This window comes from Tinamus guttatus, unplaced genomic scaffold (genome assembly GCF_059628265.1).
Source record: "Tinamus guttatus ecotype Peru unplaced genomic scaffold, ASM5962826v1 Tinamus_guttatus_pri_ptg001150l, whole genome shotgun sequence".
Lineage (NCBI taxonomy): Eukaryota > Metazoa > Chordata > Aves > Tinamiformes > Tinamidae > Tinamus > Tinamus guttatus.
In genome coordinates, this window is record NW_028289684.1 from 2,636,702 (window position 1) to 2,661,838 (window position 25,137).

General features: G+C 41.6%; 1 protein-coding gene across 1 annotated transcript in view; it reads right to left on the reverse strand.

Annotated features, from left to right (window-relative positions):
- The window catches only part of TRPC4AP (transient receptor potential cation channel subfamily C member 4 associated protein), a 31,517-nt gene extending 6,675 nt beyond the window's left edge, over nt 1-24,842 (reverse strand). Inside the window, exons 1-11 of the mRNA XM_088538736.1 lie at nt 24,684-24,842; nt 16,141-16,269; nt 15,779-15,895; nt 13,222-13,279; nt 11,993-12,048; nt 10,317-10,445; nt 9,174-9,375; nt 7,164-7,352; nt 5,586-5,728; nt 2,095-2,226; nt 1,407-1,465 (exon numbers count right to left, since the gene is read on the reverse strand). Coding sequence (XP_088394862.1) covers nt 1,407-1,465; nt 2,095-2,226; nt 5,586-5,728; nt 7,164-7,352; nt 9,174-9,375; nt 10,317-10,445; nt 11,993-12,048; nt 13,222-13,279; nt 15,779-15,895; nt 16,141-16,269; nt 24,684-24,827 — 1,358 coding nt within the window. The 5' untranslated portion in view covers nt 24,828-24,842. The remainder of the gene's footprint in view (nt 1-1,406; nt 1,466-2,094; nt 2,227-5,585; nt 5,729-7,163; nt 7,353-9,173; nt 9,376-10,316; nt 10,446-11,992; nt 12,049-13,221; nt 13,280-15,778; nt 15,896-16,140; nt 16,270-24,683) is intronic.
- Between the last annotated feature and the right edge of the window lie 295 nt (nt 24,843-25,137).

The following is a 25,137-nucleotide window of genomic DNA, read 5'->3' on the forward strand; positions in this document are numbered from 1 at the left end:
TTCTTTTGATCTGCATCAACAGGTTTCTGTAATGAAAATATAATCCCTCTCTCTCTCTCTGTCCACACAAACAGTTCTGCAGGTTGAGTTTATGCATCGTTTTACTAATGTCAGTACTAGAATCGAAGCACTTGTTTTCATCCTGCCCTCAGCTCACTCAACTGATCTGATTTCACAGAGTTTATGCAATTATTTGCTTAAAAAACTAAACAGATTCCACACATTCCTTTGCTCAGATGTTACAAGTGAAAGTTCTGTTTTGTTTAAACAAGCCTGAAATCTCTTTAGGAGCTGCTAAAATATGAGTAGTATCTTAGAAGATTTTATTGGAAAACCTGGAGCGATTCCTGGACAAAGTGTTGCAAGAAGGAATTGCAATACGTCGGTCTTCCCTTTATTCCCTTTAAGTATGGTCTTCCCCATACTTAAGCTTTTTTTTCCCCCCAGTTAAACCTTCTGCTATCTCTAAGAGAAGATCCAAGAATTTTAATAGTACTAGGTAAAACCCACAGAGAAGTATCAGCCCTGGCTGTAAATAAGACAAACTAATTAAATGAAAGCATCAAGATGGTTAATATGTAATTGAGTGCAATATTCCTGAAATGAGATTTATAAGGACTTGCAGGGTCGCATTAGGAGAACACAACACAGACACAATGGAAGATGTGATTCTGCAAGTAAGGCTAAAGCCAATGAGTGTATCTGCATTAGAACTTTTGAAAAAAATAATAAGAAACAGAAAAACAAACAAACGACCCCCCCCATAAACCTGCATCAACCTCCAGCTACTGCAGAAGAATCAAGCTTCTGGGGAAACAGAAATTTTCTTCTAGGTTCCTGTTGATGAGTTTTCAGATAGTTGCTCTAACATTTTTCTTCAGCTAAATTGGGCCTTCTCCATCGATAGCATTTAAGCAGCAGTCATCCTTCCCAGTCTTTGTGCAAGGGCAAAAGAAAACTGCTACTTCTGCAGATATGCTGCATTTCCCCCAATCTTCTTCCAAAAGCCTCTTTATGCAGGTGTCACTTTGAATTAAACCTAGCATTCACACGGGAGGAAAGCCATCCCGTGAACATCTCACCTCACTATCAGCTCTCAAGGAGCAGACAAGACGAGCAGTGGCATGAGAGCCACTTCCTTATGTCTTCAACCAAAAAGTGGTAACTACCACATGAAAGCTTCAGTTCATTTCAACAGGAGGCAAAATGGGCTAGTTTAACATCAATAGGCATACTTTATCCTGAGTCTAGTCATAGCAAAAACTCAAGGGCATGTGAGTATCTGAATACAGTTTCAAGGGTCCCACAATTCTCCATTTACACAGAGCCTGTGCTGTGCCTAGGACACCACTGAGTTGGGCAAACAACATTGCTGAGCCACAACCCACCAAATTTTTCATACTCACTCATGATGATCACTAAAGCTCTGAAGGAGCCTCAGGAACTGTATTTTTAAAGTGATGTCCTAAAAAAGAGAGAAAGAAAGAGTCTGAAAATTAGAGTTTCTGGACTTCTTCAGTTACCTAGCAGATATTACATGGTGGTTGAATTGGAAACCTCTCCAAAGCAAATGCATTCACACAGCAGAGCAAGTGACTTGCACAAACGCAGAGGGCTGCACTTTGCATGCTTCCACAAACAGAACTGAAGTGGAGCCCACATGCAAACCTGTGCATACAATAGTCAATAAACCATTGCTGTCACTGCAAAGGCAAAAATGCTCATCCCTACACTGATCCATTTAGAATAATGATTTATATCTACATGTGAAAAACCTCATTGCAATATGTCTTCTTTTTCTGTCCGTCTTAGCTAGACCCCTTACCTACCATTTCTTTAAGTTCTGCTCTTCTCTTTCCTTTGGTCTTCAGGGATTACAGAAATAACCTCTTTCCCAGTTCCAAAATTGAGACACAAAAAAAGGCTAAGTTTCCCACAAATAAACAAGAGTGAACCAAAGGTAAAGATTTTGTTTTTATGCTGCAATTGTTTTCACCAAAGTGTTGAATCCTACCACATCTCACTGTATTTACAATCCAGAAGTGCATTATAAGTGAGATCAAGATTCCATATAGAGTTAATAAAGTTACTCACTGGGCTACAGTCACAGTTTTGATTATGTCCATGCAGAACAAGCGCAGATGCCGAATGCTTCCTCCAGATCAGTTTGTCAAACAAATTATTGAGGCCAGGAATCAGCTTGAACTCTGCTATCATTTTATGAACCTAGGAAAGAAGAGAAGTTCTCATTTGTTGTAGCCTCAAAATCGGATATAACAGAGTCTGGTAAACAGATGGGCAGAATTACGTAATTTTCTGACAGTTGAAAAAGTAAATCCTTTATCAAACAGCATATGTTTATGTTAGCACGCATACTTAGCATGGTGTATCATTAGAATAGTTTCCATTTGGCGGCCATGGAGAGAAAACAGACTCTTTTTTTTTTGTAGAAAGCTGTTAGCCAACACTTAAGTAAACCGCTGTGCCTCGGGAAGTGGTTTGAGACACTGGAAAAATGTGTTTGAAAATACATCCATACTTCATTTCTGTGCATCACAAAAGCTGAACTCTGAACACTGCTGCCACACATCTCCAGAGCACACACTGCCTCCCCAGCTACTGTTGAGGTAGTCCTTTAATGACGATATAAAATACCAGCAGCATTTTTGTTCAAGTGACCGAGGGCAGGAGCGCAGCACTAACAGTAAAACTAGGGTCCAGTCGCTGCTTTGGCAGATGAACAGAAAATTAAACTTCTCTGGAATAGGCTAAGAAAAGACAAGGCTAAAATGCTCTGGTGTAGCAGTGTGCCCACCAAGGCAATGATGCAGAACACTGACACGTTTGAAACAGACGTCAGAGTTACCCGTGTAACAAGTGCAGTGCTCGTGGTGGGAAGTGCCACTAAACACCGTCAGTCCATGACTCCTGTTGGTGCAGGCAATCTGAAAGGTGGGGAGCAGGAGAGATGCACGTGGAGACCCTCACCAGTGGGGGCCTTGGGACAAGCTGCAGCCCTTGAGGTGGATCAGAACTGAAAATCATGCATGACTGGCAAAGCACAACAACAGGCCTTGTCCCTGCACTGACAGTAAACAAGCCACAGGAGCAGTTTGTTCAGCGCGTCATCTCTCGGTTATATTCAATATCTTTTTTTTTTTTTTTTTTAAAAAAAAACAGGCATAGAAATAAAGAAGTGCAGAAAGCAGCTAGAGCAATAATGCACCTAAAGAGGTCACCTAAACACTAACCTAGATCACCCCTCACTGATGGGGTTTTGAGCACTGCATTTTGCTTTATTATCTCAAACCCTTGAGCTAAGCGAAAGTGTTTAAGCCATCCTGCTTTCCAGGTTTTCTTTTTTCCCCTTTTAGCAGCATAGCTGGGAGGGTTTTGAATTCCTCTCAGCTCCAGCCACTGACTTTCCACCCACACGTAACTCCCTCCCACCTTCCTCACGCCGCCCTGGCAGGCTGCAGAACTGGGAGACTCCTGGGTTCCCCTATGTGAAAAGGCTCTCGGATCCTCTGACCCAGGCACAAGTCTCCAACAGAAATCACTCTTGGGGCTGTGGGGATGACGTTTGCCTGTGAGTGCAGCTCTCCATGCTCGTTACATTAACTTGGGGATCTGTTGTACAGACAGAACACAACCTGGCCCAAATGATGTGTCTCTAAGTTGAAATGCATTCAGCCTAGCTTTGGTTTGTTGAAAGCAAAGCTCACACCTGACCAAGCAATGATCGAGTCAAGGTTTTGGACCACGCTGCCTTCCAGCCTCCCAACTCATTCCAACAGTCCTCCAGACACCTTTGACTTTTCCCTGTTGCTGCCCAGCTTCACAGCAGTTGCTCTACTGCCTTCTCACTGCAAAAGCTATTCCACCCCCTTCTGCTGCGTGCAGCTTGGCTCCCTACAGCAGGAGCAACTAAAACCGTCTTTCAGCACAACAGGAAAATATAAGTCAGCCTGGAAATATATCTACAAGAGGAGCAGTTCAGGGTGGGACCATAATGAGAGAGAAGCAAAGGCAAAGATCATGGTGAAACATCACTTGTGACAGGCGTGAGCTCACCCGCAACGTGGCAGCAGGTAGAACTGAGTCACTGCTGACACCGTTTGCAATCTGCACGAGCTGGCCAGCAGCCAAGCTTAAACAAAGGATTCAGAGCAAATATTCAGCAAGAGTTTTTGCTAAGAAGTAGCACCACGGCTTAAACAAGTGCCAGACCATTATGTTGTTCACCATGAGAGAGTGGACTGGGACATCTTTTAGAAATTTTATTCAAAATTATTCCAACATCAAATTTGTAAGGCCTTTGGCTGCCCAGCCTCAAAGGCTGATGTCAAAGCGAGCACTTTCAGCTCCTTATGGACTAGAGATACCATCATGTAGCTGAAAAGCTTGCCGGTTAGAGAGCTAATGTAGACACGACTGCTCTTTTCTGCTTACTGGAGTTTTCCACGTAAAACTATTTATTTCTGAATAACAGAACAGCTCAGTTCTGAATTCTTAATCTGACTTCCTCTCAAGAAGGGGCATGATTCACATCCATCAGACAATTTCTTGACAGCTCTATGTAGATTATGTTGGATATATCATGGGTTTCAAACAAAGGCAGTGCTCTTTACAAAAGGATTCGGCTCTTGAAACACGGTGGCTGGACTTTAAATCTTGCAAAATGCACTTCTAGTCCCAAATTAGCTCCACAAAGAAAGCTTCCTGCCTGCCAGCTTTACCCTGTGACAAGAAGTTTCCCTGTTTGGATAGGGACAGGAATTGCAGAGGAAGAACAAGGAGTTTTCTTCCCAGCAAATAAAAGAAGTTAGTTTCAAAGCTAGCTATTTCTACAGCTTAATTGCTACTATGTCACTTTTGATGATGATACACTAGAACTGAGCCACAGAGATAGCAGGGTTACTATTGCCAGCTTCCTAAAGAGGCAGCAGCAGCAGGAGGGCAGGTTGGAAGCGGCCCCTGTGGCATCTATGAAACTGCATTCTTTTGGTGAAATTAGGCAGGGATGAACTATCTGACTCGACACAATGCAAAATAACAGTCCTCTTAATGGATCTGTGTTCCAGTAGCTACAATTATGTCTTGGGCCTTCCCTGTTTGAGCAGGGTCACCAGTGGATAGGGCAGATGGTCAGCAGGCAGCTCCAGTAGCCCCCAGGTACATTCACATCCTTCCGTGCATGCAGGCAGAGGATGCTCCCTGGCTGAGATGTTCCTGGCACTTGGCTGCTGCAGATCAGGGCAGGTTACAGCTGCTTTAACATACACATCAGATTAGGGCCTGCTCTTTATTATTCTGCATCCATCTTGCACCAGAGAGGCAGCTCTGCAAGGACCGAGTGCCACCCCCATGCTGCCAGCACAGCTTGTGACAAGCCTGACCCAATAGGTCATTCTGCTTCTCAGGAACAAAACACTGCTTGTTTGTTTGCTGCATACGATGGGATTTGCCCAGCTTTATGCCTTGAGCTTTGCTCTTCATGTTCCTGCATCTACAACCTAACTAATGAAAATCCAGGTTTAAAAAGAGATCAACTTCTGCATGTGTGACCATTTACAAGGGCTCACCTGATTTCTTTGCCTCCCCATGAGTAACACACAGAGAACATACAACACTTCCAGCTTATACATAATCTCGTGCATGATCTTCATGGACTGTGGGAGCTGTGTCCGTGTTGAGGTGTTGGCCAATCCACTTTCATCTGAAGACTCTGAAAGAGATTGCAAATATGTGAGCCTGAGACAGCTGCAACAGGAAAGGATTTGTTACAGCTACTTTTACATTCTAACAGTGGAGATATAGACCCCCAAGTCCCTGCTTGAACATTTTTCTCAACAAAAATTAGTGGCATACAACAACAACAAAAAACAATTCAAATTAGATGCAAGAGAAGAGGAAAAACAGATGCAAGTTTAGGTTAGATAAAGTGTCCTTAACTCGTTTCTCCATGACAAGAAAATGTCATTTTCTCATTTCTAAATATCATCTCCTGCACGAAATAAGTAGAATTATCCAAATGAATAAAGAGACTATGGTACCAGAAAGGGCACGGCAGAAAAGGTAATAAAAAGAGGGGTGGAGTTATCAGAAGCATTTACTATTAACACACTTCTATTTCACAGCTTAACTCCAGTGTATTTAGGCCAGAGTAAAATAATTTTCATAACTCTACTCCAGAATTATATTGCTAAGGGCAGAAATAGAACATAACATGCCACAACTGCAAGTGGAAAACATGTCAGAAAACATGACTGACAAAGCAAACAGGACTTGGCAAAACTTGCAGGCTTCAGTTCAGAAAACACACACAGTGTACGCACTCATACGATGTGTATGTTTGCCTGGTAACTGATGCTGAGGTCAAGAGCGGTGATCAACCATGTTTCACCTCAGACAGCTCTTGTGATTTCTGTTTCAAAAGGTGTTTTTTTGTAAATGTGTTTTCCAGTTTCTAATACCTTTCAATAATTAACTGCTATGCAATTGATGAAGCTGGATAATGAGGAAAGCTTTCTAAAAAAGCACAGAAGCAAAGATTTACATGTCAAAAAGCTGGAGTGATTCTCATTCCATTACAGAATATTTTGGGTGAAATAAGGCAAACATCGCATCTTTGTAGTGCTCATGGGTGAAGAAACTAACCAGCTGTTCAGTTCAAAGCGTCTTCCTATGTCTGTATCAACACTTCTGCACACTTCTGTGGAACAATATATTTTGCCCGACTTTGCCTTTCGTTTTTAAAGGAGGGACCAGTTGTTTGGCATAAAGTACAAGAAACTAATTCCAACACTGTAAGTTTTAAAGAAAAATGGTAAAATAACTTACTACACAGACTACATACTAAGTTTGTTTTCTTCTCTGCCCCAGGAAGATTATTTCTGAGGATGTACAGCATTACCGTGCTATTTAGGTATGAAAAGACCATGGTTGCCCTGGGACATTTTTTGTCCCTTTTGTTACCTTTAGCTGATGAAAATTAATTAGCGCTATACAAAAAAACAGAACAGGAGTCACACCTAAATGTTGGTATATCAGCCTTTTGTGCAAGAGAAGGGATCAACAGGTGAAAGAAGGAAAAGTAAAACATACTGAAGTAGTAAAATAAGGATCAGCTAGTGGTGGCTAGAAGAATGGAAGCCAGATACCTGTGCTGCTCTGCTCTGCCTCTTCGTTTGCCACTCTCATCAGTGCATCAAGTACAAGGGCATTGTCCAGCCAGGTGTACCACTCTTCTAACTCCTGCAGGAAGCTGGAAGTACCTGTTGTTTCAGACACCTTTCGTGTTGCCAGTTTGCATAATCGCTCAATGAAGCCTGGAATATTCAAAAGTGTAGCTGAAAAAGAACAAATTTATTATGACATAAGATCACCAACATAACAGTCATCAAATCTCCTATACTACAAGGCCCAAAAACTTCCTTATCAGTAGCACAGAACAGTATATAAAAGCAATTTCCTTCTGGTTTAAAAGATCCAGAGTATGAAGAAGTCAGTCCACTTGCCTCAGCAAGCACTGAAACACAGTGTATAAGCTCCAGGCTTTATTTAGTCAACACAAAACTGGTCAATGTTGGATCGACACTGGAACAAAAAAAATCCTATCCTACTGTAGCACTTTTTATGGTCAATTCCCCTTTGCTGGCCTGCTGTTTTTCAGCCCACAGTGAGTCGGATTAAGGAGCTGATTTGTCTGAAAATTAGGCTGGTGGAAGTGGCAGCCAGCCTTGGAAGGGGCTGCTCAGTCTCTCCCTGTCACTTCAGCAGTAGGGCCAAAAGCTGTTACCTTCTTTGAAGCATTAGTTTCCTTGACTAGTTCATCACAAGGATAAACAACTGAGGGACAGACCACAGCAGTTCCAAGTTGGAAGGTTTTAATTGTGGTGGAACTGTGCACTAAGACGCAGCAGTTCAAGGACAGAGGTCACGAGTCCGCAAAATCTGGGGAGTTAAGGCACTAAGAGCTGCATTTTGTCCTAAAGTTTCTGCAGGACAGACTTCATTACTAGAGCTGTTTATTATGGATTAATGTGCAAGTCTTCATGCACATACAGTGAAAGGACAAAGAATCTAGCCAGGAACAATATGCAAAAGACTTGCAATTCTGCCACTGCTATCATCTCAATTATCAGATGCAACCTGCTAAAGGTTCTGAAATGCAGTATGCTTCATAGCCTTAGATATAGTCTCTGATTGTGCAAACAAAAAAATGATTGAAAGTTTGTCTGGCTAAATTCAGCCCTGCAGGATCCAACCTTATTCACTTCAGCTAATTTAATTTAAACTTTGTACCTGCACCTCCATACTCCATTGCTCTTTAAAAGCATGCTTTTGTGAAAACAATATATCCTTGTTTTAAAGTTTCTCAGCATTTGCCTGCTGCACTGTGCTATCCATCTCTCACAGGAAAAAATCTACAGATGATACTTGTTAAAAACAGAGATTTATGGCTCACAGCTAATGCAGAATGTGGAGGTATGACTGTCAGAAGATGCATGAGAAAGCTTCAAATTTCAATTTGTTTGACCATAGCTTGTGTAAATGTCTAGATGTTGTAACAAAGTTCCTACTCAGCTTCGACTTCAAAGCTCAGAAGTTTTTGTGCTTTGTAGAAGCTGAAACCATCAGATTCTATCTTTGATAGTATGAATTTGAGACTACCCCACCCGAGAAGAACTTGGAAAAATTAGAAAATCTGCACTGTGCAGAATTAACTGTGTGATATATTTAACATATTCCAAGGCTAACTCTCCAGTCAACAACATGTATAAAACGACTGACTTCCACACGCTGATGCAGCAAGGGTAGGCAATATGACTAACATTAAACATTCTTCCTTGTTGATAAAGACAGACATCCTGCTCATGACAATTCCAGAAAAAAAATCACAGAAGGAACTGCCTGGACAATAACCATGTGCACTGCAGTTTGAGCTCAGTACCGACAGATTACAAAGCTGAAGCCTACCAAGTAAGTTTCAACAACAGGAAAGCAGTTTCTAGGAAACTGTTCAAGTGAATAAAGGTACATACATTATAAGGCAAAATGCTTACAGTATCCTCTAGAAACACGCATCACAGATGGGAGGTTGGGAAAAGGGGATGAAGTTTTACAGACTGTTTTGATTCTTCTGCATTTGTCCGTGTAGCTTGAATTACCTTGATTAACTTCAGCTCGAGAAGGACCCAAGTTTTTTTTCTGCTGTGCATTTTTGGCAAGAAGTGTGTGCTTGTCATCACTTCCTGTGTCGAGCTCGGAAATTGTGACTGCAAGGATCCTGCAGAAGTTTGCAAGCTGCTGCTGATCAAAACTTGACACAAGGCTCGAAAGATTGGGAATATCATCCAGTTGTATCATTTCCTGGGGAAGGCAACAATCACACACAATGGTCAGTAAGAGAAAACATCCACGTGTGCAGAAGGCCAGAGGGTGCAGCTATAGCTCTGCCCTGGTGAGATCCATGTGCTATTGCCATGTTAGCACCAGAGAACTAAATAGGCAACAAATTAAAAGTCTGAAAACCTCACTGAATTGACAACTGCTGCCACTTACATTTACATTTATCAGCTTAAGAAGTACAGAAATCCATCTTTTAAAGATTTCATAAGGACTCTGCATTTAAGTAGGTTTGGGGAGAACTTTTCTTTTAAAAGATTTAATAGACTAATTGCATTCAAGCATTAGGAAGTTTCATTATTTTGTTTCCACTTCTGTCTGTATTCTCTTTAAAGCTTATAGAGATGAGAGAAGACACCTGGACTTTTCATGCAATGGTTTTCACTCAAAAATATTAAAAATATACTGAAACCACTTTTCAGCAAAAAGGCTGACATTCAGGCAAACTAAGCTTCTTACCTCATCAAGCACAACACCTCAATTTTACTCTAAAAAATAAGTTACAGTACCTAGCCCTCTCATGGGATGCGCAGAGATACATTCAATCCATGCTTTACCATGGTTACACCTCTAATGTTTTATTTGCACTTCAGGACACTAAGCTATAACGACAGACTGTAACGACAGTCTGACAAACCCTTCAGTGCAGGTTCAAAAATGTAGTTGCCCTGTTTTGTTGTTGCTCTAAATGCCCCATTTCCCCTCAGCTTGCAACATAAAACATGAAGTGTCTGAGACATGTTTGAACACACGATCCATTTAAACAGCCAAGTTTCAAACAAGCCGCAAGAAGCAAGAACGCTAGTTCAGAGCATTATTTTCACAATCTCCTCATATGCAAAGCTGCATTTCTTCCACTGGTCTGAAGAAGCCAAACAAGTAAATTTAAGAAACGTGTGTCTAACCTTTTTAACTCCCAGGATATCTTCAATGAGCGTTGCAGTTTGCAGGAATGTCTTTTTGTTTGTCATCAGTGTAAACAGGAACAACACAAAGTCATTTCTTTCCGCCAATCGCCTTGTGACTCCTTCCGTCTAGAAAGGAGCAGGAATCAGGCATGCACACACAGGAGAGTCGTGCAGGACAGTTTTACAGATGATGTTACTTAATCAACTATTCCTGAGACCAGGAAACATTGTTTTTACAGTGACCAAAACTAATTCCAGTCCTTGTTTGAAGCTAACATAAGGCTTCCAGGAGCACCAGGGAGCAGTAGGAGAGGCTTTATCTCAGCGCTGAGCTGTTTACTAAATGAAAAAAGTAAACACTGCACGCCTGGAAACATGTCAGGGAAGTTTGTTTCTTGTTTCGCATGCATATTATGACCAGCTCCATTTTATGGAAGTTAAATTCAGGCCCCAGATTCCTCCTAAACCCGTTAGCACTGCTCTCAGCTGGGCAGCCATCAGAACCAAGGGCTGGCCTTTATTTATGTCACTAATGACTCTAAAAGTCATGATAGCAGGGCCACTTCCACACTCTGATCTCTGCTGAGAGTTTGGGCAGTCCTTTCTAGAATTAACTGTCCTTGGAAAGCTGTCTTATGTGACTGACTTTTCAGCCATGCTCACAAAGGAGTAGCTGAACTTGGATCCTTTCTGGCTCTTCAGACATAAGCACAGAAACAGTTAATGTGGACAAGGAATATTTCTGCAATCCTGAACAGATTTCATTCAAAAGAGACAACAATTTCTGAAGTGACTGAAGTCCAAAAGCAGCTAGTCCATAAATTGCAAATTTTATTAACATATTGTAACTAGTCAAAATTTGCACTGCCACTTGTTTAAACATTTCAGTAAAAAATATTTAGTCTCTTATCCTTCCCATCCATGTATGGCTACTTATTACCGAGAACATGATCTATTAACACTCAAACACACAAGATAAGGTTGATTCATGAAACCAGCTCCAAGGCAGTAATTACTTTTGGTTATTGTTGTTAAACAATGCTCCCTGGGTAATGACATAACAAACTGCACGATGAAGTAAACAGTCTAGAGGTTGTTTCTCGAGGTTGTTTCTCGTATGCATAATCTGAAGCTTCTGCTTCCAGCTTCATGATTTTAAAGGTGAGTTATCTCAGAAGGCCTTTAGCCCCAGACCCTTCCTCAGCACTTACCAGCCACCAACTATTTAGTGAACTGATATTTGGCACATTAAATATATGCAGGATGAAGTTTAAAACACTTTGCCAGAACCCTTACTGAACAAGCCAGGCAGAGCTGCAGTTTGGGGCAGACCGTGGCCATGCATTTCCACTTCAGTTAAGGTTTAATAAAACAAAATAAACAAAGCCTTAAATGGCTTTCCCGTGGGAACCCAGATATGCCAAGGGCCAAATAAGGAGAATTATCTCTGAAAATATACCTTATGAAAACAAATTGAGTAACACCCCAAAATATAGAGTGTTCTGTATTTAACCAGAAGAATTTTAATCAAAAGAATATTAATGGAAAGTTTCAGAATTAGGTTTAAAATTTTGCTTAAAAGAACCTATGTTATCTTATCAACTGGCACACATAAAACCAGCCAGCAGATGGGCTGGTCAAGCAGAATACTTTTCCACAGCAGTTGTACTTACACATATGCATGTGTTGTACAGTATGCTTAAACAGTCTTTGATGAGGTCATCACTTACTGCAAAGGAAAAAAAAACACAGACATCAATCATCATAAGCTGCCAAGGAAAATTGCCATCCACACTAGTGACAAAGAGCCACAGAATCAGTGAGAACCTCAGGCTGAATGCTAGACTAGATCACATCTGCAGATACCTTAGAAGTTGAAAAACAGAGGAAGAATCACCTCTATACCTGCCCTATTCATATCTTTTCTTCTAAAAGTACCTCTATCGCACGTGCCTAGAACTGTGGGCAGAGATGTATTCGTGGTCTAACGCACTTCTTAGTCATACACAAAATAAAAAAGATAAAGGCAAACCCAGTATTTTAGGAAAAAAGAAACTGCAGATCATCTCAAAAAACTTTTTAATGAGAAACTGCTGTGGAAGGTATTAGCTCTAATTAGTGATTGTGGAGGAAAAAAAAAAAAAAAAAAAAAGTCTTCATTCCATGTAGTTTTTGCCAGGAAACAGTGGGAACTAATGGCAAGGCTTTCATCCTCATTTACTCCAGCATATTAATATGTAAAATGCAGTTTCAGTACTTATAGAAAATACAACAGATGCCTGTAGCCCTAGTTTAAATTATTTTACCTTACCCCACCTGAAGGGCATACAGCATACCATAACATTTCCCCTGCTTATATGGGCTGTAGGCAGCCAGCAGAATCACACTGAAGAGAAATGATAACACTAAGCCAAAGCTTTTCAGAAGGAAAGCTGCACTGAAGCAAACGCTCCCCATGAGCTTTCCTCATGGCACTTTGGATCTTATTAATCACCATGACTAGCTCAGGAAGGCAGCATACTTCTTATTTCACAATCTTTACAATTCCTATTACATTAACAGTGTCTCATAGCTTCCAGATAACAAATGTTAATAGGAGCTGTAGCCTCAATAACAACAGAAGCTGCTGGTTATTGTAGATTTACTGCACTGAGAAAAAAAATACATTGTGTTGAGAACACGAAGATTCCCGAGCCGCACTTTGTAATGGGTGACTATTCTAAACTCCATCATGAATCAATACTCCAGAAAATGAGGAGAAGAATGATTTGCTTAAGAACAGGAAATTGATGGAATAGAAAGAAAAAACAACCCAGGAATATAGAATAATTCATATAAGAACAATATGAATAAAGAACAATAAAGGGCAAGAATGAAAAAGATAAGATATCTAGTCACTTACTTTTCTGTTTCTTTTTCTGCGTAATAAGAGTTGGTCTCATGAGAATTTCCACTAAAAGCTGTAATAACAAGAAAAGAATTAAGGGAAGAATCAGTGTAATACTAATAAACTTTCGACTTTTGACTTGACAGTGAAAAATATAAACTTAGTCCAATCTCTGCTAAAAGTCACCAAGATAAATGATGGAAGCTCTGCAATCAACACCCAGCGGTGTAAAAACCTACATTGATGAACAACAATTGTATTTACCCAGCAGAAAGCACAACACTTGCACACAAGTCTCCATCGACAAGCTTTTATGAACTTCAATCTGCAGAGAATATAATTTCATAAATGCCTGGACAACATCAAAGACAATTATCACATCTCCCAAGTCTGCAAAGCTTCACCATAATCTGCAAAGATGCCCAAACGTTGGTAAACTCTTCCTAAGTCTGGATGGGCTTCAAAATGTATTTCAGGTACAGATATAACAGTCTCAGTTGCTCCAGATTTTCATCTTGCCAAAAGAGGGCAAAACAGTGTTTGTGTTTATGCACATTGTATATATACACACTGGTATATAGATTTAAAGATACATGAAGTGTTAGCTCATTTCTTTTTAAGAAATATAGCAGCAAGCCTCCCCAGCCCAAGGCTACTGTTTCAATAGATTTGGAACTGATCTTACTTGTTCCAGCCTATACCCCTACCTTTGTCCAGGGTAGTACTTCTGTTTCTACCTATTTAAAAGTGGTAGTTCGCCACTTGAAGGAACTAATGATTCTTAAAGTAACCTAGTTTAAAATTAAATTGAAAATAGTTAAACCACTATAGAGTAGTCAGCCACTTTCAGACTATGCCAACTGACAGTATAATCACATTTTACACTTAGTTTTCCATATTCTTTCCCAACTTGGCTTTACACTTCTTTTAATGGATGATCCCAGATGCAGAGGAAAATGTATGCAACACTGGAGACGATGCTTATATTTTAAATGCTTATAAATGCATGGAATATGTGGCAAGAAGTGTGCAAGCCCACAGGTAGAAAAAGAATGGGAAAGAAGGTGTCCCACTTATCTAGAAGGAGCAGAAATGGAGTTAACAAATCTTATTTCTTGGAATGGGTCAGCATTCATGATCAAAGTCAATGAGGTTCATGCACCAGATCACACATTTACATTGTTAGGCAATATTTTACATGTATCCATATACATGCAGAATCCAGAAGCCTGCTTTTGTTCTTCCCTGATGTAAAGGCTGTCTCAATACAAAAATATTTTAAATAATATATTATTGTATATTATAATGTAGCATATACAGAGCTACTAGATTAGACTACTTGCCATTCAATCCTAGAGTAGGATTTTCAAAAGCACATAGCAGTGACTTTAATACTGTCCTAAAATTAGGTTCTGCCACTGCCTTTAATCAGACCAAACCCACTTGTATCAACCAAATCTCTGGCTATAGCACCAAGTAATTAAGAACAGGGATATCTGATATTTCAAAAGCTTGGGAGAAAACAGCTTGCTCTGTTTCTCATGTCACCTTCATAGTCTCTAACCAGAAAAAAATGAAAACAAAATCCCACCCACTTATTTAAATATGAAACAAAGTAATTTTCAGTGCATTTTTATGGGAAAAGAATTTCCACTGGAAGCATCACTATTTCAGTTTAGATATAAAAATCATTTTAAGCATGTTCTAAAATGCTTAGGTAGCAGAACATTTTACCCTTGATTAACAAGATACCAGAACCTAATCAGGGTTCATTTCAAAACAACAGGCTCATGGTATAAGTTTTACTGAAATAAAGACATATTAGGTGCCATCGCTCTCTTCCCTACCTTTGTCTTATGTTAGATAAAAGGATTTAGCCAATTAGTCTATTAAAAAACCACAAATCATATTTCTAATGAAAGTCAAGATCGCACAGTCTCTCAGCACAAAACTGAGTTAAACTTTCGTATTTGTGTAACACAAAATTAAAACAAACTTTAACTAATTGCTTAAATATCAGCACATAAATCTAGCAGTTGTTTAAAAGCATTTCCATGGATAAGGTAGAAGAGCCTCTCAACAATAAACCCAACCTTGCTAAGAGAATTCCTTGCTGCCTTAGTTTGCTTAAAAAACACAAATCCTCACATGGAAGTGAAATTCCCAGTGCTCTTGTGGTACATGTAGTATTTAACCACACAGCTGGAAATCACATGAAGCTGTTCTCACTGAGAACCTGGATGTCCCGCTTATAACTTACAAGCAGACGACAATAGGAAAAAACCAGATCTTTTGTATCTTGTAGGGAAAAAAGAAAAAACTTGGTTCTGATGATGTAATACCCTGAAAAATATACCTTTGCATATTTGAATAGCAGAAGCATGCACATTTGTAATAGATGACATCAAATCAGCAAAACAAATTTGTAACTTGTTTTTCAAAGCTTCAGGAGTTTCAAGCACCTTTACAGATTGCTCCATGGTATAACTACAATGCAGGAACTTTTTAGGTATTGAGAGGCAGGTAAGAGGGAGAGGGGAGAGAGGGGATGGAAGGAAGACAACACACTTACATCAACTCCTCCAAATAAGTCAAACGTGTAAGTGTTTGGGAAAGTAGATTCTTGAGCAGCTTTTCTATCTTCTGTGACAAATGTCATGGCTTCCATTGAAAGAAGTGGAGAAATTTCCTGCATGCAGTAAAAACACAAGTTTCAAAGAAATTTTTTCCTCAGTACAGATACAACCATCTCAAACTATTCAGGTGACCTAGTGACTAATCAGTTACAATCCTATTCCTAGTTTTTACCTATATCCAATTCACAGATATTGTCATGACATTTCAGAAGTTTCAGTCAAGAGTATGATCAAATCGACCTACTCAGAAAGCAACAGCAAAACCTTTTGCTTCCTGTAAGAACAGTGTACACGGTACCTTAAGGATGCTTTGGCACTGGGAGAAGTCGCTGTTTGGGTGGCTCTGCTCATACAGCTTCTGCAATAGCAAGGGAATCCCATTCCATTTTGCTTGTTTATCTCTTTCCTTTAGCAAGGCCTCTGTGATCTGCAAGCAAAGAATACAACAGACATGTGTCCAACGTTTCACACTCAAGAATACAAACTCACAAATCATCACCTCCTCAGAATATCAGTATTAGAATACCACAGAACAGAAGTTGATTTCAGACAGCACCATTATAAAATTCAGTACCTTTGTCCACGTGGCAATTTATCCAGGACAAAGCTCCTTAGTCAGGACAGCTCTTAAAGCAGAGGTATCATTTAGAGTACTTCATCTCATTCCAGATTTTTATACTGGCCATATACATTTAATAGGACACTAGACTCTAAGCGGTTTCATCAGTAAAACTGTGATTTACTGACACTGACTATCAAAAAATCACAGTAGCCTAAAGTAGAGAAAACATAGCAGACAGACTTCCTTACTTTGTTACATTCAGACAGTAAAGCGCAGTGAAGACAGCAAAGAAACTGCCTTAGCAATGGCCCAAACCACGAAGATTTACAAAATGTCATCAATACAGTGCAAATTTCCCTGTAGTCTTGGCGGGTTATGGATGGAGACTGATAAGAGTCCATCCACACTGATGAGGCTGATAAGACTGGAGAAGAGAAGGTTGAGAGGGGATCTAATCAGCATCTATAATAAATACCTCAGGGGAGGCAGTGAGGAGGATGGTGCTGGCTACTTTTCACTGGTGGCCACAGACAGAGCTAGAGGAAACGGCTGGAAATGGAAGCATCAAAAGTTTCACAGGAACTTAAGGAAAAACTTCTTAACAGTGAGGGTGCCAGAGCACTGGAACAGGCTGCCCAGAGAGGTTGTGGAGTCTCCTTCTCTGGAGATCTTAAAACCTGCTTGGACGCAGTCCTGTGCCACGTGCTCTAGGTGACCCTGCGTGTGCAGGGGGTTGGACTAGATGATCTCTAGAGGTCCCTTCCAACCTTAAGCATTCTGTGATTCTATAACTTTAAAAAGTAGGAAAAAAGTACTGGCACCGTTATCTGGGAAGCTGCTTGCAATCATACTTGCACACACACACCTGCACACACCAAATTTAGCACCTGCAAAAAGGTTTTTGCAAAATTTATCCCATTTTCCTCCTCCTCCAAAAAATATATACACATACACACACATACGTAAAAACATTCTCAATACTAACCACAATACTTTATATTTTTTTAAAAAATCAAGTAGTGGCAAAGGACTAATGAATATTCTGCTTAGAGAGTCCAAGAATCCCTGACAAGCCTGGAGGCTGCTTCCAGCAGCCGCTGTAAATAAAGCTTCAATAAAGCTCATCAGCTACTTAAAGGTGACCAAAATTTAACCCTCCTCTCTCTCACCCTCCATCTTCATCAAAGGTGCCTAGATCGATGCTGAAATGGGGATTTATCCTTGCATGGAAAGTCAAGGTGACAATAATTACAGCCAGCAAGACTTCTGATGAGTTTTATCAAAGCTTTTATATGGCCTCAATAAATAAATAAAATATCCACAACGACACTGCAATTCAAGTTGGAATTTGTGGATTTTCTCTTACCCCTAGACCTAAGTATCTCAGTGGCTCTCATCACCATCCATCACGATGGCCCCCTAATCTTTTCTGGTTAACATGCACTGTTTCCTTCGCAGTCTGCTACAATCTTCATTGTTAACAGTTAACATGCAGGAAATCTCGTTTCTTAGGGTCTCAGCCAGGGCATCCTCCTCGACTACACAACATTCAACTCCTGATCGCACAATTATATGCAAAAATACTTCAATTGCTGCCTATTTAACTCTTTCTCCCTGACTGCAAGACCGCATACAGGATAATCAGAGCCCTGATGCTTGCACAGAGAAAACTCAGGCTGGCAATATTAGCTCCTCTGCATCTTCTCTCTTCTTTCCAGACACATAGAGCTCCTCTCCTGACCAAAATCAAAATACCTAAATTTGCATTTAACTAAAAATTTCAAGGCTCTTAATTATCATTTTTTCTTACTGCAAGGGGTGACTGGAGGCAGTATGAACAAACTTTGGATAATTTCCCTTGTTTTAAACTCTTTTTCTGACTTCCTTAGTAATCAACCAGCACTACTGGTGAACGACACAGATTCTTTCTAAGGAGACTATCCTTGTAAGAACCACCAGAACAAAACCAGGAAGTCAAAATGCCCTCTCATCGCTTGGACTGAGTGTAAAGGCACAGTTCCTTTAAGTCAGAAACGTCGACTTCTTCCTCTAACAGGCAGCACAGAGAAGGCAAGAGGAACTCTGCCCCTACGCCGTGTCCGCTGTGGGAGGAGTGGAGAACCAAGATTACCAGCTGGGTAAAGTGCAAAGAACGTACAGCAAAACACCAGGGAAAGCGTCCAACTCTCTGGTTCCACTTGATCGGAATGATACCACATGCAGAGATGACGTGCACGGGCTGCAATCCGAGCTGCACGGGCAGCACGGCTCAGGCCCCAGTACCCGAGTGCTCCCCAATAAACCCAAATGCTCCTCAGCACTGCTAAACCCTTGTTCAGGCTTAGTGCTGCACTTGCCAATGACATCTGTGCTTTTTGCGCTGGGGCAGGATCCCTCTCCGTTCTCTTTTCAGTACCAACAGGGCTTCCTCTTCCTTCCTCAAGCTCCGAAGTGTCACTTGCCCTGATAGGCACAGAACTTTCAGAATCCAAATACTGAGAGACACAGACAAATGCTTCTTGTTCTCATCTTCCTGCAACTGCTTTCAGAACAGCTCTCTCTCGATGTAACACACGCCTCTGGTTTCATCACTAGCTCTGGTTTGTCCTCTCTGCTCTGTACTTATGAGGCTACCCTGGCTCTGAACATTTCCATTGTGGTGGGGGTGCTATCTGCCAACACAAAGATTTTGGATTCTGTTGAGGGATTCAAATCCAATTAACTTATATGGAGCTGCCTATCTCTGCAACCATTTTGGGTTTAAACCTGCATCTTGTGATTCTGTAATAGCAGCTAGTTAATAGTTTTCATCTGTAAGTAAAATTATATTCCTTTCTTGCTCTTTTTAAGGAGACATTAGTGAAGAGTCATCAAAATTAGCACTGGGCCCCTGGAAGCCAGCTCCCTTCTGTAACATTTATTTAGTTTTGTCTCATCCAAGAGAAGTCCAATCCCTATTTCTCAGAATATTTCCTTACCTACTGACTGAATGGCTCAGGATAAAACTCATGGATTTAAGACACGAACAAGGATTTAAGACACTAAAAAACAGTAGAGGTTGTAGAAGTTAAGCTGGAAATTACATCAAGTAAAACAAAGAGTTTATGCAACTGATGTCTGTAGGGATTACAAATTTCCATGCCTTACATTAGAGAAGAGAAAGGAGTGAGTACCTAATATTGGGAAAACTAAGGATCAAAATTTCCCTACCATTTCGTTAGGTGAACTGGTGCAAAGGGTAAGACGTCGCACAGTCATTTCCCACAAATTTGCCTTAACAATTCCGAGTTTTGAGTCATAAACTGAGAAACGTCAGGGATGGCATTTGAAGGCTCTCCCGAGTACGCTGAGCTTGGGAGCGAGGCAGCACACGCTAGCTCAGCTCCAGCATGGAGCTCGCAAACTACCTAATACAGCGTCCAAAAAGGCAATTTTACTGAATGCTCTTCACCAGTCAAGCCTAACCAGATATTAGTTATCTCCCCTCCTCCAACTGTGCGATGGAAGCTGTGTCAGCATGGTTTTGTGGGAAGGGCACAGACTTCTGAGCGGATTAAAATACAGAGCTCAAATATGTCATCAAACCCATCCAACGTAGAGCAGACACAGTGGTTTTCTCTTTAAAGTCTCCCTGGAGAATGCTGTAACATAGTGCTTTCCAAAAAGTTGATCTTTCAAAAGGCAAAAATATGAACCCAGGTTCCCAAACATGCTTTCATGGCTGAAGGATTCGTTTTTTGATAGGCCTTACAAATAAGCCACATCATATGCATTTTTTTTCAATTTTTTTTTTTTTTTTTTTTTTTTTTTTTTGTTGCATGAGGCTAAGAGTAAGAGCCCTTTAAGAAAATTGAGTTTCCATTCTTGGTATTCTCATGACCACTTCTCCAGTATATATTCAAATGTTTTGAAAGTTTAAGAACACAAAAAGAGAGGCACAGGATGATGGCTCTCAAAGAGCAGATGCAAGCACGTAAGTCTTTCTACATGCCTCTAAAAACCAAAGCCCTTCCCCATCCTTTCCTTCAAACCTTTTAGCACCTTTAAAACAAGATCAACATCTAATCTACATCGGCAAAGCTCTGCTGGCCAGCACTCACCCAGGGAAGCACCTCTGGGCTCCAAGCTCCTTCTGCCTCCTCTGAAAACTCGGATGTCCACTGTGATCCTGACAACAGGGCACTTGTCGCCACTGGAAACTCTCCAACAAGCCGGTTGTGTCAGACAACCCCAATTACAAATTCCCTTTACAGGCTTCACTTTGAAACCTCCTATCATGACACACTAGTTTTCAGGGTTACACATAGCCAAATGCTTTGGCACTTGGGCATTTTGCTTTGTGGTGCCATGATTCCCCAAAAAATGGAAGCCACAAGAGAATTTACAGGATAGGCTCCTGATACTTGTTTTTGCAGTCTTATGCCCGGAGAAAAATAAATTAATATATAAAATTAACTAATCAGTGATTACTCTCTTCTCAGAATTGCCTAAAATGTTTCCTTTGCTATTCATTTTGAAGAAAGATAAAATCGGTAGGGATAACTGAGAACAGAGTTTTTTTTTTTTTTTTTTTTTGTTAACTCACCTTTAGTCAAGCAAAATAGAATTACTGAGATCTAGCATTAGCATTTTTAAACATTTCTAAGGCCACACAGAGCTCTGCTCCCAGTTCCATAAAAAGCATGTCCAGGCTTCCTGATACTACCTAGCTGCCTCCTCTACTGAAGAGGCATAAGCCTGCTAAGACCAATACAATTAGAGCTACTAAAGTGGATTATATTAATGGGAATCTTTTTTGTGTGTTAAGGAGAAAACAATATTGCTTAGAAAATAAAATATTTCCGAAGAGCTAGAAGGGAAACTATCACAAACTGCTGATACTTTAGAATGGTAAGATGTGGAAATTTGGATGTTTGATGCAGAAAATGCTTTCCTTTCACAGAGGACAGACATGGACTACAGCGCTCAAGGAAGTATTTATTCCTTGGAAAAACAGACCAGGAAAAAGAGCTGGAAAAGTGGACTTTTTTTTCTTTTCCCTCCATTCTGATTTCAGCTAAGCCTTGGCAATCTTGCAAGTGAGACCAGCGCTGACAATATGCTTGTGGGACCCCACCAGAATCAAAACACTAGTTTGCCAACAAATCACTGGCTAATCCATTGTTATAACTCCATCTACAAGGATTCACCTAAATATTTTTTTGATTTCACACTGTATATTTTTAACAGTTGGCTTGCATCAGATAAAACGTGTGCCCACTTGCTAAGAGGATGAAATCCTGTTTTGAGCTTGATCAGCAGCACTGAAACGTTTCTTTGCCTTCATGGAGCTGCAGTGCCAACCCTATCAGGTCTCATTTAAAATGTCTGTGTGAATACAACAAAACTATGCCAGGAAAGGGAATACAGAGCAGCTAGCTTGCAAGCAGTATTTTTTGTTATTACAACGTGTGTGTCATTTCTGGAAAGTTGCTCTGCTTCTAGTTTACTAATCTCTAAAAACACTTTTTTACCTGATCTATACCCAATACTAGGGTAGATAAGGGCAAAACAAAATAAAAGGTTGAGTAATCTGATACTAATGTTTTATACTTGTATATATTCTACATATAACAATAGGCCTAAATTATATATATCAATAGATAATGGAGATATCTATCAACATCTATTCTACCCTTCAACCTTGTAATTTTTAACAATAAAGTAAACAAAACAGTTGGCAAAACAGCTGTGGCTGCTACTGAATACAGCAAGACCCATGACGAATACCCAGATTTTTGAGATCTAGATGTCTGCAAAACAGAAATTCAGGTGTCTGTTACCGTCAAAAACATTTCTATACGTCCTGCTAAGATCAGACGAGTGAACTTTCATGTGCAGATTTGTGAAAAGTTATGCTCACCAATTCAAAAATGAGCTCCTGATTTCCTTATACAAAAAGAGATTTTGAGATCATCTAGAAAAAAAGTGATTAGAGCTTCATTTAATAACAAGCACCCATCTGCCCACAGAATGGTCCTACCTGCCTCCCAGGGAGCAGATATAGCAGCAATATATATTTCACAGCAACAATACTGTGCAATAACACTACGCAGCACATACCCTAATTCAGAGAGATTTGGAAAGATACTTCTTTGTTAAAACCTTAAAAAGGCCTTCTTCTCTTTGTACGATGCCAGAGATGCAGTCCACGTAGCCCTTGACCCAAAGTTTCCTTACAAAGGACAGGAAGAAACAGCTGGGAGAAATTTCCCTGACTTGTTCTGCCAGACTCCAACCCTGCAGCTTGGAAAGTTGATCTTTTCTGAGGTATTTTGGCAGTAAAATGAGTAAAGACTCTCGAGAAAGGGCTACTGAGGCGGCAACTGCAGGAAAATCATTGCCATTCTGATAAAAGCAGAAATGAAATGAAGAGTATGCGGAAGTGCCTTGCACTTCTTTAAAATTACACCATTGTCTTTTATATTTTGATCTTCTACAAGTAAAAACAAGAACAAAAAAAAATACACTTCACAGCAAAAGTACACAAACTATTTCAAAACGATGAACACTGCCCTTGGTAAACTTTTCACTGCAGCTATTTACAGAATAAGCCAAATCACAACTTCTAAAACACACTATTCACTTTAGCAAACTGTATGAGGTTCTGGACACAACAGTTCAGCTTGAGTACACTTCTTTGCTTCAGTGTCTTGTACGTCTCATCTCCAAGCAGAGATCCACAAAGGCATATTGGAGCTAAGGGCAGAATTCCCAAATACCTTAATCCGCTGTCAAGTTGCAGGGACCTCCCCCTTCCACCAAGTTCAAAACCAATCGAGTTATTTTTGCTCCTTGGTGCAAGCAATTTAACGACACGGTCCCATGCAGTAACCCAGCAGCAGGAAGCCCAGGTGTCCAAGCTTTAAATCTCTCCTTGCAGCAGAGTGGTATTAAAATATATTAAGCAAGCAAACAACCCCCTAAGTACAGATATTACAAGAAGGACTTAACGAGCAAGTCTCCTTGGTTACTACACAAGTCAGGTCATTTTCTTCTTCAGACATTTCAAACAAGCCATAAAAGCTCCAAGTAAAAACACGGTATCACTGCAACTCCCATCAAAGCAAATCCCACAGTTTAAGCCCCATCCTAATAGGCCACGCTGGGGCTGATGGGTTCTGGCTCTTCAGGCTCTTCTACCCTAAATCCCTACAGGGCGGGTGTCTGGAGGTGGGCACGGGAATTGCTGAAACACGGCAGCACCAAGTCTGCAAGGCCTACAAATACACTCCAAGAACTATTCTACATAAACGGCTTATCCTAAAACGGTCAATACCAGGGTTAAAGAGATTTGCCTTTTTTAAGAAGAAAAAACTAAACTGGTATTTGAGTGGGAAGTACAACAAAAAGCAGCTGAAAATGATTTCCTGCTCTTGTATCCACCTTTTTACCTCTTTTACCTAGAGAATTATACACATTTATTTAGGTGAATGAGTCTTCTCTTTGCAATTGCTCCAAATCCTCGTTAATCAAGGAAAATGCCCTGTTGCCTGCGCTGATGAAAGTCACTGCAGAAATCTCAGAGAAATTCTGTTTGTTATTCCATCCCACCCTTCAAAGTTACTTACGCACAACAAATCACTGTCTAAATGCAAGTCCTTTATCCCCTCTGTAGTTTTTAAGTCTTTGCTCCATTTCATATTTAATTCGTAAAACAAGTGCCACTTATGCTTCATAGGAAATAATTAGCACCCGTCACTGAGCAGCGTCTCCAAAGCAGCCACAAGCACACACTGTGCACAAGAATCTAGAAGAACAAGTCGAATTGACTTCTCAGCGCTTTCCCAACATCACCAACTGGGAGACACAACCATTTGCGATGGAGCTGGAACAGCTCCATGGAAAACCACCAGCAGAAAATCCAGCATTCCCAAGCTAAAGGTTTCCGGAGCCATAAGGCTGCGAGGTGGCGTTTGCCAAGCGATTGCGCTTCGATGTCGACACTGGGTTCGGCTCCGGTTCCAGGTGGCGCTTCCTTTCTCTGCGGGAACCCACGAACCCAGCAACCACCCCAAGGACGGGGCAAATCGCCCACTCCGGGGGCTTCCAACCGGGAGGGCCGTCCGGAAGCGGGCACGGGAACGTTAATCCGCTCGGGAGAGCCTGCAGGCCCCGCGCGCACCGCCTGGGCCCAAAGTGGGCCCGGCCGGGCCGGGCCGCGCCGTTCCAGGCCCAGCCGGGCCACGCGAGCCCCGCCGCGGCCTCCCCCGCCCCCAACCGCGGCCCGCCCCCGCTACCTGCGCCCCCCGCGTGAGGCCACGGCCGCTGAGCTGCCCGCGCCGCAGCTGCGCCAGGATGTTGGTGGGCGCCGCGCGGGCTCCGCGCCGGCCGCTGCTGCTGCCGCCGCCGCCGGGCCCAGGCCCCCCCGCCACCGCCGCCATGGCCGCTCCTGCCGCCGGACGGAGACAAACAGGAAGCGCCCCCTCTCCCTCCGGCGAGGCAGCGCCCCCCACCGGAAGGAGAGCGCCACGGCCCCCCGGGGGACGCTGGGAAATGTAGTCCGGCCGCGCCCCGCGCATGCGCAGAGCCGGTGGCTGGTGGCGCGTGGCGCCACGCGCGGAGCATGGCGGGAAGGAGGAGGCCGCCTCTGTCGCGGGCGGCCGGGTCTCAGCTCGTTCTTCCACATCGGTGTCGCGCAGCCGTGTGGTGAAACACCCTGCAGCCGCGCGGAGCAGTGTGTGCCCGGACCAC